This window comes from Typopeltis vanoorti, chromosome 15 (genome assembly GCF_054136105.1).
Source record: "Typopeltis vanoorti isolate ZY-2024b chromosome 15, IOZ_Tvanoo_1.0, whole genome shotgun sequence".
In the NCBI taxonomy this organism is placed as follows: Eukaryota; Metazoa; Arthropoda; class Arachnida; order Uropygi; family Thelyphonidae; genus Typopeltis; species Typopeltis vanoorti.
Window position 1 is genome coordinate 39709014 of NC_143563.1, and position 19034 is coordinate 39728047.

At 35.5% G+C, this 19034-nt stretch overlaps 1 protein-coding gene and 1 long non-coding RNA gene across 2 annotated transcripts in view; one reads left to right on the top strand and one right to left on the bottom strand.

Annotated features, from left to right (window-relative positions):
* The window catches only part of LOC150098668 (uncharacterized), a 28191-nt gene extending 16354 nt beyond the window's left edge, over nt 1-11837 (top strand). Inside the window, exon 2 of the long non-coding RNA XR_016549547.1 lies at nt 1610-11837. This is a non-coding gene — a long non-coding RNA (uncharacterized LOC150098668). The remainder of the gene's footprint in view (nt 1-1609) is intronic.
* The window catches only part of LOC150098669 (ectonucleotide pyrophosphatase/phosphodiesterase family member 5-like), a 31243-nt gene continuing 21115 nt past the window's right edge, over nt 8907-19034 (bottom strand). Inside the window, exon 3 of the mRNA XM_090405836.1 lies at nt 8907-12481. Coding sequence (XP_090261962.1) covers nt 12173-12481 — 309 coding nt within the window. The 3' untranslated portion in view covers nt 8907-12172. The remainder of the gene's footprint in view (nt 12482-19034) is intronic.

Consider the following 19034-nt stretch of genomic DNA (forward strand, 5'->3'; position numbering starts at 1 on the left):
TAAAAAATATGTACACAAAAGGGGGTGCATCTTATACACTGGCAAATACGGTTGGTCTACTTTCAGATTCTGATTTAGAAGAGCTTTCAAGTGTCTCTTCATTTAGCTCTGGAGATGAATTTCATCTCCAGAGGAAAACATGCAACCAGACCTGAACACAGTAATTATTATTATTATTATTCTCTCATCTATGTATTAGGCCTACTGGCCTGTTACAGAGCTAACTTAGGCCCTTCTAAGTCTTACCCATCATAGGGCATAGGGCTATTCACCTTACTGAGGATAAGGTGAATAGCCCTATGCCTCCTCGTATATCCTGTGGCTGTAGCTCGTGTGTTCATGGGGCCGCTTTGCCTGAGAAGGAAAACCCTCAGATAAACTGGGGAGAAAACCTTGCTGTCCACACCCAAGACTGGCTAACATTTGCTATATCATAGAAAGACCCTTAAGCTCCTCACATCGGATATGACCCAGGACTCTCCTTTCCCAGGCATATGGTTGCAAAATGCATAGCAACCCACAAATCTTCAACCTGTTCTCATAAGGTTCATTCCATAGACATGCTGTCATCTTGGTCACTTGTCTCTGGATCCTCTCCTCCTCATCCATAAGAAACCCTGGTGGCCATATATCTGGGCACAGTAGTCTAGTGGGGTCTTATCAAGGCTCGATACAGAGGAACAATAACCTGTTTGTCTCTGCTCGTTAAAGTATTTTTCAGCAACCAAGTGATTTGATGAGATTTGATTTCATTTGAGTGATTTGATTATATTATATATATATATATATATAGAACAATCTAGTCTTGCATCAATTGCAGGTGCAAACTTGACATTTTGTCTGTTTGCTCACTTGGGAAAAAATGGAGTAAAACCAGGTTTAAAACTGCTTGGTATCTTTAACATATATATATATATATAATATTAAAAATTAGAGGTGATAGGTACATCTTTGCATTACTCCACTTGATATGTCTTTACATTTTGATATTTGTTCTGATTTAACTATTTTATTTCCTGTATATATATCTTGAATAGACTGTAAAAGCTGCTTTGCTATATATTTTAAATAATTTTTATATATTAATTTTATTAAAAAGCTGTTTCACAATGAAAACCATGTTTCTTTTTTGAAATTCTCTTCTCTTTTTGATTAATAATTTTAGTGTGAATTGAGTGTAAGATCAGCCTTTTTGGAAAATCCATTTTGTTCTAATAGTTTGTTCTCTGCAATACTGTTTAGTTTCTCTTTTAATATTCCTGCATTTAGCGGACTAATTCCCAATAATTACTGTAGTCATCTTTTTTCTTTTTTTTTAGAAGTTGAGAAAACGAATCCTTTTTTTCCAACAGTTTGGAGGTTTTTCTAGAAATCCAGACTATCTTAAAGAATTTCAGAAGTCTCATTAAATTTTTCGCCTGCATTTTTGTACAGCTCTATGTTTATGTTGTCTCTTTTCCTGGTATTTTTCCTATTTTCTTCTTATTTATTGTATTTTTTTAGTTCTGAGATTTTAATATTTTCTGTTAAATCATTTTTTGTTATGTAAAACGTTACCTCTTTATTTTCATTAGTCAAATTTATCTAAATCTAAATTAATTTCTTAAAGGCCTGTGTAGCTCAGTGGAAGTGGCACTTGTATCCTCTGTGCTAGCTGCATGAAGATAGACTTAGATTCGAGTCTAGTCTCCAGATGGAAGAACTTTTTCTAAGCCATTGTTCAAAGACAAACAAATATTAATGACAGCTGAAATGAAGTTTATGCAAAAAACTGCAAAGTATACTATATTCAATCACAAAAGAAATGAAGAAATTATGAAAGATCTAAACCAGGAATCAGTAATAGAAAAAATAAAGAATTATAAACATAAATTGATGAAACATGTGAAAAAGAATGAAAACATAAAGATTGCCAAAACAAGTATTAAATTACAAACCATTAGGAAAAAGAAAACCAGGATGTCCTCTAAAGAGATTCAACAATGACTTCTGAGGTCAGAACAGGACATCGTAGGCCTAAATCCATGGAAAGTGTGATGATGATATTATTATCAAATTTTAAAGTTTCTGTTTAATTTCATTAACATTTTATAAGAGTACCTTATTGAATAATGTCAGTAGTCTTTTTTAACCTACATTTTTTATGGTTATATATTTATATTTCTTCTAGTTTTTCATTTAATGATTGTAATACAGTACACACCGCTTATTGTGATCACTTTGGGACATTCGCTTTTCGATGACAATAACCAGCTGATAACATTAAGCAAAGGGTATAAAAAATTGCATAATTTATTTCAATTATTGTTATAAATAACTTTTTTAATAAGCAAACATAAAATTTATTTTAAAAACTAATCTAGTGTTGTCTGTCATGTCTTTGAATATAGTAGTTCATGAAAAATTGCTCATACTCATAATGCCTTTTGAAGTTTGTTGTTCTATGTTGCACACCGCGATGAAGTATTCCTAAACCTTCTTGCATTGATTGGAGGAGCTTCTAAAATTTGTTCTTCTTGTATTGCCCTCGTTTCTCACCTTTCATATTAGCACAACATAGAACTGTCACTTGCTATTTTGAAGATTTAAATCCTTTAGTACTTTAATTTTTAAACAAATAAGTATGCTCGGCACTGCATAAAAATAGTCCTGTTTCGTCTGCATTGTAAATATCCTCAGAAGAATATTCAGCAATAATTTTTGACCACTATCCATGCATGAGCTGATAAAAAAAAAATTAGCACTTTTTCTTCACCATGAATACCCTTATACACAATATTCTTTAGCTTTTTCCACCTGTTAAACCATCCATCAGCTGCAGTGAAATTTTCTTTGCCTATTGTTTTTGCATGTTCTTCTGCTTCAAGTGCCCATTAATTTTCATCTTTCTTTTCATGAACATTACTAAACCAAATTTTTAATGATGATTCAACTTGCTTATCCTTACCAGATTGGGATTTCTTCCGATCTATATTCTCATTAGTAAGAGCTAAAGTTTCAATGTTTGATTTGTTTTTTAAGATCTTACAAAATAGTGGTTGTGAAATTTTAAAATGTACAGTCGCACAACACTGACTCATTTTGGGCATCTTATCATAGCACTCCAAAAAAAATTCTTTGCTTTTCTTGAAAAGATAAATCTTTACGTTTTTTTACTTGCTTCTGCCATAATGCTAAGGGCTGTTTTAATGAGCACTTAAAGTCAAATTCACTTACTGATAGAGAGCACAAAAATAAACTCGAAAAATCACAATTAGACTGTATTTCCCTGGAAGATATAAGATTAAAGGAAGAATAAACAAAAAAAAAAAAAAGTCAGATTTTGACAAATGTTCTTTGTCAAATTTTCTCCTGATTAACTCTTATTTCTTAGAATTCTGTGATGCAAAAAGGCTAAATATTCAAGGATTCTGATAACAATAACCAGAACTTTGATTATAATAGACGGATTATTTTTAATTCGTTTCGAAAAGCGTATTTTGGGACCGACTGATTTTGATAACGATAGCCGATTGATAATATTATCCATGATCACAATAAGCAAATTCTACTGTATTTTATGTTATTTAATTTTTTGCTTCATATATTTTTACTTTATTATCATCAGAATCTCTGGAATGAAAACAGATTATCCGTGCATTTTGTTACTTTATAAATGAATGGGGGTGTTGGTTTAATGCAGCAAAATGTAAGGTCTTGAGGTTTGGGAAACATCGATGGGACACTGCATACTCTATGGGAGGAGGTATACTGGAGGAAGTAGGGGAGACAAGAGATCTGGGGTTGATGATTGATAGAAACCTGAAATTTTGGGGACATATTGCAAAGGAGATGAAGGTAACACAGAGGATTGCTGCAATAATGAGGATGCTGACCTGCAAAGATAAAACAGTTATCATTCTGTTGTATAAGATCCTGATCAGACTACACTTGGACTATTGTTCTTAGATTTGGTCCCCAGGATTTGAAGGGGATAAATTAATTATGGAAAGGGTACAAAGGCGGATAACAAAGATGGCTTCAGGACTGTACAATGATAGTTATGAGGATCGGCTGAGGGAATGTGGACTGCAGAGTTTGGTGAATAGAAGAAGGAGAGTGATATGATTGAGACTTTTAAACTGTTGAGAGGTGGTTACAGAGTTGACACTAGGGAGTTCTTTCGCTTAGTTGAACAGCGGGGAGGAGTGATGACAAGAAGCTATCCCTGGAAGTTACGAAAGGAAACCATGATCAAGAGGATGAGGAGTGGTTTCTTTGCATGGAGAGTGGTTGAACCATGGAATGCATTGCCTGATGGAGTGGTGAGAGCGAGAACGGTGAATGAGTTTAAGGAGTGGTATGATAGACTTTGTGTTTCTCAGGAAGGACCTCCCACGATGAGTCTTTTGACCCCATGGAGGCCTGAATAATAATAAAGATCCTCCGTAGCTCATTCTGTATAGACGAAGCTCTTTGGTTGGAAAGACCTGGGTTTGATTCTTGTCGATGATATGAGGAACCTTTATCTGGTCTCTTTTGGCTAAAGATGAGTTAGCCAGTCTCATATGGAGGTAGAGGGTTTTTTCCACCTGAAAACTCGGGTGAAAAAAACCCTCAGAACAGGCAAATAGACCACATGAACGCACATTGATCTACAGTTATAAATACTTATAAATACCCTCCATGAAGGGACTCAGCTCGTAAAGGGATGGGGAAGAAAGAGGAGTAAACTCCATATGAATAAATAAATAAAATATATCTTTTCAGTTGTGGCTTGGATATACTCTTTTCTAGTTCTCTTGCAGAATCATTTCATCTTTCTCTGTTTTTCTAACTTTTTTTTTTTTTTTTTACTACGGTTTCCAATTGGACCAGAGATTCTGGCCCTTTAGCTGTGCATTTTTTTTTTTTCTTTCGTATTTCTCCAAGAAATGTTGAAGATACTTTATTCTGTTTAGTTTTTAAAAGTTTAATTCAGCAGTTTGTGATTGAAATTATATTACTGCATGTTTTCTGCTCACTGTAACTGATTGGGAGTCATTTTCTCCATCAACTAAACCATTTGCAAAAGGATACAAATATTTGTTTTATTTTTATGATACAGAATAATGGAAAAAAATAACTTTCTTGCTCTCCGATGAGATAATGAAGTGTTCAGAGCAAAGCTGATATAAGTGGGAAGGAGCTCCTATTAGACTGTATATCAAAATGGTAGGCTATGTTTAAAAAGGTAAATAAATATGATTGGCTAAAAATAAGTCAATCATGAACTCTTTGTAATATGTTAGGGATATGAAGCTTTTAGGATATGGATTTTTGGAGAAGTAGACGATAATATTATATTCTGTATATAATTTAATAATGGTGCCTAAAAACAGTATTGCATTTCATAAAATTTCATTCAAATGAAATAGAATGAAATTTTATTAAAAATATTGAACCAATGAACAAAATGGAATGCCGAGAAAAAATCTCAAATAAAAGAAAATGATAAAGGACAATAACTCAAAAATTAAAAAACCTGTAAGAATGCATGATAAGCCACAGAGAGCCTGATGATTGATGCTGACTTTTGAAGAAATTGTGAATTTAATATGGAATGCAAAGCATTCAAAATTTAACAATTTCTACAAAATCCATTTGCTGGGAACAGTTATTGTTAACTATCCAAACTGTACTTATTGCAAAAGGTGTGGATGTGAATCTGGTTGATTGTTATTATGCGGACTCCTCCAGGGATCACTAATTTTCATCAACAGAGAACTTATAAAGGTTCTTTGTGTGACATCCAAAATGTAAAGAACTTTTGTAAGTTCTTTTCAACTGAAGGTAGTGTCTGAACTCAGGCAGAAGTGACTGGGTTTTTCCTTTCTGCAAAAACATTTGGAGAAACATATGTTTCACCTCATTGCTTTTGCAGTATGCATGCCAACCTAGCCAGGTCCATTGGGAAAAGAAATATTGAGAGTAACTCAAGTCTTAATGTTGTTATCAATAGAACTGTATATTTAAATGCAAAATGTATCCATAATATATATAATTTAGATATAAAGTTATTTGCAGCCATTTCTTGAATATTTGGAATAAAGAATGAAATGAATAAAATAAAAGATTCTAACAACCTAGTGTATGGGGCAGAGTGTCTGAAAAGTTTTGATGAACACTTGGAACAAAAATGATATCAAAGCAACTGATATAACCACAAGAAAGAATATATCTTAAAATCCTTTAATCCATTCCATGTTTCATCAGATTTGTAATACTTTGTTCTTTTTCTTTTAGGATGTATAAGAAGATATGTCAGAGATTTTGAAGAAATTCCGAGACGCTGAGGTCGTGCATCATCAAGTTTTTCAGGATGCAAGAAAAGTCCATAACTGAGATTCACCAAACTATGTGTGAGACTAGGAAACTGTAACCCCCCCCCCCCCCAGCATATCTAACAGTTGCCAGATGGATGGCCAAGTTTAAAACTGGGCATCCTGAGACAACAGATATCGCAATGTCAGGAAGACCTTCCACAGTGATCGCACCTAAAAATATCAATACAGTTCATGCCATGATCCTTGATGATAGACAAATAACAGCTGAAAACATTGCAAATACTCTGCAGATATCCAGGGAATGAGTCCAACTCACTACCTGGATATCTCCAGAGTCTTTGCAACGTTGGTGGATAATGACGGAGTCATTATCCACCAACATCTGAACATAGACAAGCTCTCAGCAAAGTGGGTCCCCAATTGTTTGAAAGCCTACCAAAAGAGAGAATGAATGCCTGCTGTCAGATTTTGGGTCATTTTGAGAAATCAGTTGCAAATTTTATGGCTTGTATTGCGACTGTTGATGAAACATGGCTTCATCACTATGACTCAGTGACTTGAGGAAGAAGTTTAGAATAAGAATTTAGTGTTATTCAAAACAATTATGAATAAGACTAAATGTATTCTGAAGGCCGATTTGTCTGTACACGGCACGAAAAACCTGAGTTTCTGGGAGAAAAAAACCCTGCTACCACTGTATGAGATTGGCTAACTCAACTTCAACTGAAAAAACCCATATAAGGATTCCCCTTATATGAAAACAAAGTATGCAATACAAGTTCAGAGGAATTTCCATATACAATATGGCAAAGAACCTCCTAGTAGGTGATTGATCTACAAGTAGCACAAGAATTTTGTGGAAACAGGCTGTTCTGTGCATCATCCATGGTCAATAGGAAGGCTGCATGCTGCCAGTGCAGTTGAGGAAGAAGTTTGGGAAAGCTTTCAGAGAAGCCCTGGAAAAAAAGCAGTTCAGACAAGCATTGTTCGCTGTCACTCGTAGTTGGTCTGTAGGCAGTTATAAAAGAAACGCGTGTGAAGTCGCTTTACCGGATTAATGTCTAATGTTAAACTCGAGCAGCACATTAATCTCAAATAACTTGTGAAATTGAAGAAATCGCCGACTGAGTGTTTGAAACTGTTGCTACGGTGATAATGTAATGTCATGTCATGTGCACGAATGTTTGAATGGCACAAACGCTTTGCTGAAGGTCGAGAAAGGAACATCGAAGATAACAAACAACCAGGTTGCCCTGTCATGACAAGAACCAAACAAAACATTGCGAAAATTAATGAAATTGTCTGCAATGATCACCGATTAAGCATTCGGATGATAGCAGACATGGTGCGCATTGATAAGGAGACTGTACGACAAATTTTGCATGAGCAATTGAACATGAACAAAGTCTGCGCCAAAATGGTTCCCAAAAAACTTGTGTCAGGAGCATAAAGACGTCCAGAAACAAATTTGCACTGACATCATGGAACAGTTGACAGCAGAGCTGGACTTGCAGGAGAAGATATCACATGTGATAGATATGGATTTTCTAGTATGAAACAAAGAGAGAGACAATTGATGCACTGAAAAACTTCCATTGTCACCGAGAATGAAAAAAGCAAGAATGAGCAAGTCAAAACTGAAGGCAATGCTGACCATTTTTTTTTTTTTTTTTTAATATCAATAGCATGGTAATGGTTCAATGGGTACCAAGGGGTCAGACAGTTAACCAACATTATTACCTTGAGGTTCTGCGCAAGCTTGAGAGAATAAGTGAGGAAGAAGAGACCCGTTCTGTGGAAGAACAATGCTTGGATTCTCCATCAGGACAATTCTCCAGCCCACAGTGCACTGTCTGTAAAGCAGTATCTGGCTGATAAGAAGATCCCAGTGCTGGACCATCCGCCTTACTCGCCGGACATAGCTCCATGCAACTTTTACCTTTTTCCAAAGTTGAAATTCACGTTGAAGGCACTCACTTTCAGTCAGCGGATGAGGTAAAGGAGAAAATGGCAGCACCACTGTAGCAGATAACACTTGATGACTTGCAGCACTGCTTCCAGCAATGGAAAATTCATATGCAGCAGTGTATAGATAGAGGAGGGAGTATGTCGAAGGAGATAACAATTAAGTTGTACAATTCTAATAATAAACCACATTTTTGCAACCAGTCTGGTTATTTAATAACCACCCCTCATATAGTTAAGTTATTTTTCCTACAGTATTCGAAATCTATCTGTTGAAGAGTGTAGACTCAAGGGTTTATTTTGGTTTGATAGCGCATCAAGAAATAGCAGATGTTGTTCACCCCCCTCCAAAAAAAGAAAAAATAATATTAATTTTCAGGTAAGTTTTAAAGAAATAAAAATGTGCTTCCATGAATTACAATAAGATTAAACTGCAACCTTTGAAATAAATCTTATTATTAATGAAAAACTGTTTATTTAAGATTAATTTTATAAGTTACAGTATTTAAAAAAAGATTCTCAACAGCCTTTCCCTGAAAACAAAATTATTAGAACCATCAATCATTTGGTTAAACAGTATAAAATAGCCAACTCCATAATATGCTTAAAATAATAGTAATAAGACAATGGGAATGCTTCATAAGCAATCTGTTATAAGTAAACTTTATTATTATCCAAATTATTAGTTATTACATTAGCACTCCTGGAATCAGACTTCTCAAGAGAGCAAAAGAGGGGTTTATACCATTAGCAAAAATAATATACATTATATAGGAAACATACATATATCACAAAAGTCCATAGCTTATCACAGAAAATCTTGTCTGCAACATATCTTTCACTGAAGCTTAAACTCATTCACATTATATTCAAGTAATGTTCAACTTCACCACCAATCTGCATGTGTAAAAAAAAAAATCCTCTGAAATCTCTCTCTTGTATCCATCCAATAAATACTTCTATCAGCTTAAATGTGTCAATCATATCACCCCTTTGCCTTCTATCTGCTAAACTTTGTAGATTACATGACTTAAATTTATCTTCATACACCACTGCACAGCATCTTCATCCTCTAAAAAACTTCAGTGACCACATTTGAGCACAGTTGTTGATATAGCATGATCAGGGTCTTACAATGGATTGCTACCATTTTATTTCTGCTAATTAAGTTTCTTAATATTGCAGCAGTCATCTGAGTTGTCTTTCTGCCACATGTCCCCTTAAATTCAAAATTTTAATCCGCCATATCTCCAAGATCTGCTTCCTATCATACGTTTCTACACATAGAGTAGCAGTATTTCATATGCAGATCCAAAAATTCAAACGTTTTCAGTTATAAATGTTAATGGCCAAAACCATATTGCGGTGCAAGTACTAAGATATTAATTTTCAATTTTATTACATATGTACTTAACACAATAGTAGGGAAAAAAATGTTTTTTTTTATGTTAGTTATGTAGAAAATAGTATTGTGAATTTTGTGCTTTCTTTTTCAGTGAAACACAATATATGATTTTATATATTGTTATAAAATTATAGAAAATTATAGTTATAAAATAAATATAAAAAATAAAGTACATTTACTGCTAGATGTAGAAATCCATTATAACCAAGACTAAGAGAAAGTCAGGACCTGAAAAAAATTTAACCAATGCCATATAACTTAAGTTGACTGTTTTCCTATTCAGAAATCATTGATTGAATAAACAGCATTCCAACTTATCTGCAATACTGGTCGATCCTGTTATATGGATGTTTATTCCTATGAGAATTAATTATGATTTGCTTCATAGAATTTTTTTCAAACTTCTGAAACTGTATGATATAACTCTTTTTGTAGTAGTAGATTTCCATTTCAGATGTTTGAAGTAAGTGGAAAACTTGCCCTGTTGACAAATTAAAACAAGGTATTGATTTAAAAGAATGTTATTATAAAAAAATATCAATTTACGAAACAAGTGTGTGTAAAAGACATCAGTTTACAAAAAATTTAAAACCACCAGATAATAATTTAATAAAAAACAATTCCTTTATTTTCTGTGTGATAAACCATGAACATTGGCAATACTGAGTCCCATGGCCAAATGCATATTACTAACCCACAAGGGTGGCACTTGCTTTCATCAGAACTGACATACCATGCCAGGGACTGCAAACCCTTGCATCCCCACTGCCCACCTCAACTGCACAAACTACAAATTATGAGTTCTGATGAAAGCACAAGTGCCACCCTTGTTGCTGGATTAGTAATATGGTTGCAAACCCTTTCATCCCCACCGTTTGATCTACTTTGGTTCAAAACGTCTCTACAAAACCAATCTGCCCTTTTCATATGCTCCCTCTACCACTCTCCAAATGCCACCAACCTCTCTGACTTCTTTAACTCTCTCTCCCTCTCTAAAGCTCAACTTTTTTGCAGTTGAAATACTCCAATATTGAGGTAATTCTTCTTGGGGATTTCAGTGTCTACAACTCACATTGACTACCCTTCTCCAGTTTCAGTGCTCAAGCAGGTAGGGATGCTGAGGTGCTTGCCATCAGAGTAACCTATCTCAGATCAATCTTCTGCCCGGAACACCTGACAACACCCTTCAAATTATTAACACACTTGACCTCTTCCTAGCAAGCACCCCTTCCAGGTATACTGTGGTTGTCGGTTCCTCTCTTGGTTCGTTCTGGAAGTCTTCCCCAAGCAAAATGTGAACAGATTCCTCTTGCCCACACACAGCAGTAATGTGCTATAGTTCACAGTCCCTTTTGTTCCATCCAGGATTACAGATGCAAGAAACTTTCAAACTGAATGTCTACATACATTATCTGTAGCACAACAATAATGTAACTTATTGTGTGCTGGGGATTTTATTTATGTGCATTGTGTGTGTGTGTGTGTTTTCAGAATCCCAGTCATAAGGAAAGGTTGTAAACATATACTTAATATTAGTACTGGGTTGTGCTATGGGGAAACCTGCTCTTTACCACCAAACATTCACTTTTTCAGGCCTTAAGTGAACAAGGTGCTAATCGGACACCATACATTGCAGTTCATCTACCATTTAATTTGATACATCCAAGCCCACAGAGGGATTACTCACATATTGTTAATTGCAAAATAAGTACACTCAGTCATTTCAGGCCTGATCAGTGGCAGCCAGTGAAATTTTAAGTGGGGGTGCTGCCTATACAAAATAAAAAAAATTCATTTTTTCCTAATTAGTAATCAATTTATTAATAAATAAATCTGTATATTAATAAATTGGTTACTAATTAGGAAAAAATGAATTTTTTTATGTTGTATAGGCAGCACCCCTACTTAAAATTTCACCGGCCGCCACTGGGCTTGATATATAAAAATCTGAGTTTCAATGCAAGTTTTATATGTATATATATAACACTATGAAATGTAACAGTATTCTTGTAGTAATATCATTTCTTATTATAACATTGGCTTACCTTATGTGTTAAATGATTATAAGTGATACTATAATACATAATTTCATATTATGTCAATAATGTAGGTATAAAACTTATCCAGTTTCAGAAGAAAATAAAAATTTCTTGACCAGTTTTGATGATGATTCTAAATACCACTTTCATCAAAATTCCTAGACGTATGAAAGGATGCAGTAATTCTAGGTAATTGTACGTGCATAATTGTATGCACTTACAGTGATTAGTCAGTTCTGCTTAAAAATTTGTAAGCAGTAATTTTTAAAAACTTTTAATAAAGTAGTTCACTGGGAGCAGTTTTATCAGAATAACTGGCATCAAACCCTTTGTAAAGTGTAACTTATTATGACATGGTGAAATTGTAATATATATCATACAGTGTGTGAATTTCATTTAATAAGTAAATGCAGTTAGTATAATGTTATTTCAGTAAGCTGTTGGCTAATATTAGTTAATCAAATAATATATTGTGAAAAATGTATATAATTCATAATAATAATTTGCATGGATCCCATGAGTACAGATGCCTTCAAGATACTGCTGGAACTTAACATGTGCCGCACATTCTCTAAGCTTCCATTATTTGGTGCAGGTTGAATTTCAAGCAAGTGACATAACAGGGGATAGATATTTACAGTTTCGAATTCCTCTGTTTGGAAATTCTCCTTAAAATCAGGGCCACGTGCAAAAAATATAGGCTTCATTGACATAAGCTCATTGTCATAGCCATGATTCCCTACTACAGGTGAAACATCTGATTTGTTCTGCAAAGATAAATAACACCAGAAATCAAATTCTTTAATACAAAGTACCTGTGGCTAAATTAAAGATTTCATATGCTAGTTTTAGTAATATATAAAATATTGCTGTAATAAATTTAACAAGTAAATATTAATATTTAGTTTTTGTACCTCACTTTGTGCTGTCTGCAACTCACTCAAGGGTATACCCAGTTTCTTTAAAATCTCAATTTAGGTTTTCCATTCTTTATTCAGTCTGGAATCATTCTCACTCACAGTCAGTATATATGTGTGTATATGTATATACACATACATATATATACGTATATATACATATATCATATGTATATACGCACACATATATATACATATCATTCTTAATTGCATACCACTTTTTTTTTTTCTTTAAGGCAGAAGCATACATCAAACAGACACCATTAATATTATCTTTGAGTACTGGTGGAGGAAAACACAGAAATGTACTGTTTGTATGTTTTGTGACAGTACATTTTTGTGTTTTCAGTCTTTTAGTTGAACTTTGTTCATGCCCACGGATATTGTCCCAGCAAGCCTGCTAATATGTAAAACTTGTCTAACCAAACTGGTTACATTCCCTATTAGTTGTTGCAACACACATGGTTTTTGCTATATTTAAGATAGTGAGTTCGGTTTCTCTGATGTTATTCTTCAAGATGTTGCCTGAATTCCTTGTTTCTTCTTGCCATCTGACAAAGCTAATTACTAAAAATAAAAAGCTGTTTTTTTATAAGGTTTTCCTTTTTCTGTTTTTTGTATCCCCATCCTGGTATGAATGAATCTGTTCTCATACAAGTTTCCAGCACAATACGTTAAGGGAAGGTCCAGGTAGTGTTTGGAGTGAGTTACAGGACTTAGATCCAAATCAGCACCACCAGAATTCAATAGGCAAGTGACTGGTGTAATCCCTATTTCCAGACTGACTACAGGAATAGATATTAGAATATGTCAATGGTCATGTACTGATAACACGCCTTAATTTTGAATGCTCCACCTCAAATTTTGAAATACCAAACGAATACATTATGTAGACAACTACCGTGTTCGAGCAAAACTTTAGTTTAATATAAACCAAAATAAACACTCGACGTTTTGATCTTCATATCAAGGTCATCTGGAGCATATACATACACAGAGAAAGTTACTGACCAAATGTTACAACAATTATTGGCCTGACCTCTGGTGGGAAAAAAAAACCTTTACTACATCAAAGCTAGAGTCCTATTATATTATTATTTATTAGGTTACAAAGTTAAATTGGCTGTAGAGCAACATGTTTATATATATATATATATATATACACACGTAGAAAGTTTTTTAACTTGGGTATAATTTTAAAGATACCAAGCAATTTTATAAGCTAGGTTTTAATCCTTTTTTTCCCACGTAAGCAAACAGACAAGTAAGTCAAGTTTGTGCCTGCACATAGTGCAAGTCTGAGGTAACTCGTGGTAAAGATGGAGTAAGCTCTGATCACTTTCCTTGGTATTTTCCCCTAATGCAAAGTACATCCCCTTGCAGAGATGTATGATGCTATGCATTAAAGGCAAGAGCCACTACCCAAACTGGTTTTGACCTTTATTGAGGTCTCATCAGTGGGAGCCAGACCATAAAAACAAAAATGCCAAGGGAAGTAATGCAGAGCTTATAAATTTTAGCTAACCAAGTAAGCAAACAGACAAGTAAGTCAAGTTTGTGCCTGCATGTAGTGCAAGTCTGAGGCAACTCGTGGTAAAGGTGGATTTATTTATTTTATTTAATAAGGTCAAAGCAACTTGTTTAGGTAAAATTTATAAGCTCTGCATTACTTCACCTTTAGCATTTTTATGGTCTGGTCCCACTGATGAGACCTCAATAAAGGTTGAAACTGGTCTCGGATAATGCCTTTAATGCATAACATCATACATCTCCGCAAGTGGATGTGCTTTGCATTAGGGGAAAATACTAAGGAAAGTGATCGGAGCTTACTCCACCTTTACCACGAATTGCCTCAGACTTGCACTATGTGCAGGTGCAAACTTGACTTACTTGTCTGTTTGCTTACTTGGGAAAAAAGGATTAAAACCTAGCTTATAAAATTGGTATCTGTAATATATAAATATATAATAAATTTTCCAAAAGAATACCAATCCTACAACCAACTCCCAGTTATGTTTTGTTTCTTTCACCTATATAAAGTAAGTTACAGGTGTAGTAGATGCAATAAACTTTAGGATGTCAATGGGAGGAGAGGATCCTTAGAGGAGTTGAATATGTTTTTTAATTTTATAGGTGGTTTAAAAGTGGCATTGAGATTATAATGGTGTAGGATTCTTTTGATTTTTTTCTGATTTCTGATAATCCTTTGATGTATGGGATGGCTATGGTTTTACAGTAATTATATTCTTTATTGATGTAGTTTTATGAAGAGCTGTTCATGCCTGAATTATGGTGAAAGAAACAAAACATAACTGGGAGTTGGTTGTAGGATTGGTGTTCTTTTGGAAAATAAAAAAGCATAAATTAGTTACTTAAGCTATCGCAACTACTGACAACTTAAGGAAATTAAGTTTATAAAGACAGCAAAGCTGCTAAAACCATGAGAGTAGTATATATCACTAGTTTCCAGGGAGAAATTAGTTTCAAATGAAGCCAGCCTTAGCATTTACTTGCTAACACTTATATATATATATTCATTCCTCGTTTTCCACACAGAATTCCAGATCTTTCCATTCAAACTATACATGCCATCATTCTGACTGCATTTTGGAAGCAGTAGTTCATTAAGCAAAAACAATCATTTTAGATAATGATCAACAATTGGAAAGAGAAACTATGAAAATGTCTTAACGCCTTTTTTATTCTCCAAAGGGAGTAGAAGTGCTCCTTTGGATATCAGTAGCACTTGGTCTTGGCCTTTAGTCATCAACGATAGCCGAGAGCATGTCTACTAATGATATACGAAGCATCGAGGGCAACAATACAGCAGCAGCTGCCGCCATCTCATGGTTCGAAACCCTAATCTGTCAGAGATTAGGATGAAGATTTAAGGAAGATTTTTCTTAGTTGGAGAGTTAAAACTCCATTTTCCAGAAAAAAAATTGCTAATGATCTACAGGGTGGCCATAATAACTTTCCCCTCTTTGGAGGCATTTGTAGCTAAAACCAATAGACGGAATGAGACTAAATTTTATATTGTGACTTTTGAAGGGACGGGGAGATGATTTCCGCGGGAAAAAAATATTTAGCACCAAAAGTCGCCGACAGGGGAAATTTTGGAGCTGGGTGAGCCGAAAACAAGCAGATAATTACATTAAAGGCAGATAAAATGGAATAATAACATTTCAACGGTGTAAGCGACAGCCCCGCATCACTCGTTCCTGTTGGATATGTGGCGCTTTACAATGATAATAATAATAATAATAATTGAACTAAAACAACTTACGAGAGAGACAGAAATTATGTAGTGATTGAATTTACAGGAAATAATGTTTTATTTATTCATCAGAATCAGGGTCCCTTGGACCACACACGATTTTCAATGTGCTGACCTTTCTTGTGTACAACCAATTGCATCCGGTGTGCGACATGTTCTACAGCTGAGTGTAAGGAGTCGGGTTGAACGTTCATAACATCCCGTTTTATGTTCTCTTTCAAGACATGCAAGTTGGGAACGCCAGCAACATACACAACAGATTTCAAATAATCCCACAGCCAAAAGCACATGGAGTGATGTCCAGGGATCGAGGCGGCCATGCCATCAGAAAGAACTGACTGGTAACCCTCTCATTACTGAAATGTGCTGGCTTAAAAGGCACTGCATTGAAGGTTCAATGTGTGGCCGTGCTCCATCCTGCATAAAAATTATGGAGTCCAAACATTGTCTTTGTTGCAATGCAGGAACGACAAAATTTTCCAGTATTTAATAAATCTCTCCAGTAATGGAGCAGGTTACAGGACCTGTAAGGGTAATATGCTCAAAAAAGTATGGTCCTATTATGAAATCGGCTGTGAAGCCACACCACACGGTTACTTTTGGAGAATGCAGCAGTACTTGCTGGATTGCTTGGGGATGTTCAGATGCCCAAATTCCGCAGTTGTGAGTGTTGACCAACCCATTCAGATAAAAATGAGCCTCATCACCCCACAAAATTCTCCAAGGCCTGTCATTGTCGACCTCCATTCGGGTAAGAAACGTGTGAAAAGGTCATGCGCTTATCATAATCTGTGGTAGTTAGTGCTTGCACATGACAACTTATACAGATAGAACTGAAGCATTTTCCGACTACCATACGCCATTAAGATTTTCCAGACTACCATAAGCCATATCAAGTTTGTGAGCTATGGCACAAGCACTTAGACTAGTACTGGTCCCTGTATCGACGAACACCGCAGTAGCAACGTCTATTACTGTCTCCTCTTGCACTGCTTTCCGTCCTCTGCCAGGTCTAACTCCTAGTGATCCAGTTTCTTCAAACTTCTTAATCATAGCTCTCAGTGCTACAGCTGACAGGACCTGTATGCAGGTTATGAAGCCATCCAAATTCCCGAAGGGTCGCTACGGCATTGCACTGTTTAAGGTAAAATAACTTAACAAGTAAAGCATACTGAGGCAAGGTAGGACGCATATTGAGCACAATTTGTCAGTCATTCGGATAACTGCCTGAAGATTCCCAATCCCTTTTTAAGTGGAATTGGTGGCGCTGCTCTCACGTACGCTCTGTAAAATTTGCATAATCCTTTTTACCTGCGTTTACTGCAAATATTTGATTGCTTTTGGCTCTGCCAGCGCCCAAACTTCCCCTATAGGCGACTTTTGGTACTAAAATTTTTTTTGCGGAATTCGCCTCCTCATGCCTTCAAAAATGTGGTCTCTTTCCGGGTATTAGTTTTAATTACAGATACCTCCAAAGAGGGAAAGTTAATTTATGGCTACCCTGTATTTACATGGGGAGGTACCAGCTGGGAGAAAAAAAAAAGCAAAATTTCATTTTCTTGGATAGTAGAGTCGAAATAATAACACTTTTTTTTTGTCCAGTCAATCTAGCATTATTCTACCAGAAAGGTAGCATAGACCAACAGAAAGGAAAGCTAATGATGCAGCATGTCAGATTTGATACATTAGCAAATGTGGAGAGGATAGAATAATACTGTTCACTTGATTGTTTATTCTGATTATTAATACGTGATAGGATATCAAATAAGAGGTAGTTACCTCTCCACAGTGGTAGTGCCAAACAGAAATTTAGAATTATTTGGACAGTTAACACTACAAGCAAAGTGGATAAGCTCTTCAAAACGATCAGGGTGTGAATTCAGGTATGGCTGTTGATGAATTATTACTGAAATTGATGTAATAGGCTATTGTATGAAAAACAAATCGCCAACACTTTTTATATAGCGAGTAATTAGGGCCGTTTCAGCTCTATTTAACTTTTGTAGACTAGTGGGCAGTTCAATCTCCACCAGTAATCAATCAGAGAGATAGCTGGTCCAAGACTATCTCTGATTATAAGCGCCAATCGATATGCTGTCATCTCGTGGTCCCTAACAGAATATGTTATTGTCTTAAATAGTATTTATACCATAGTCGATTTTCTTGAGTGTACAGGACAAAAAATCTGGGTTTCCAGGAGAAAGAAATCTGCTTCCTCATACCATAGATTGACTGAGTCGGAAACCGGTCATAGAAATGTTTAAATAAAGTTCCTCTGTTCAGCGACTAGACTTGAATTTATCTTTAGGCAGCACACTTCCACTGAGCTACATAGGCCTTTTGGATTAGTGGATTATATCTGTTAATTGCTTGTGCCCTTTCTGCGATATTCAAAGGTCTTATGGACTCCATAAGACTTTTGACCATTTCAGGAGGTATGCTTGTACCATGTTGTCAGGACTATTTTATAATAGATCCACAAGTGTTCATGGTGGAGATGTTCTATTTGATTCAAATGCTGCATATTCATCACTCATGGTAACACTTCGATGTTCAGTGAACGAGTCTCAACCAAAACATGCACCATGTCACGTCACTGTCTGTTGCATGCTTGTGCCATTTGGGAAGATCAGCTAGCATGGGCTTCCCCCTTCTTGCTTCTGCTGGACTATGACATTTGTGTGATTCCCCTCTCCTCCCCCCAGTGTGTCTGTCCATCACCTACCATCCATACAAGCATAGCTGGTAGGAAATTCACCAGAAAAAGCAACTTGATTTCGTTCTTTGTTCATTGATCTAGTAACATCTCTCCGATGCAAACTCTATATGTAGTCGGTGATTAGGCATAAGCATTATTTCATTAACTGGGATCGTTCTTCGGAGATCCATATGGAAGATATGGTTCGATGGATTGTGTTCTGGGAAATGCAGGCCTTCTCCTTATTTTAAATTTCGTAGTCAGTCAATCCACAGTGTTTCTTAGTCGATAACTATACATTGGGTGAGACAACTTCTATCAAATAGGAGCATCAACGTTGGCAGGAGCCAACCGACTGCCTGGCAACTGCTTTTCTGCATAGTTACCTTCCACTCTTGGAACACCTTAAATACCACGGAGTTCTGGAT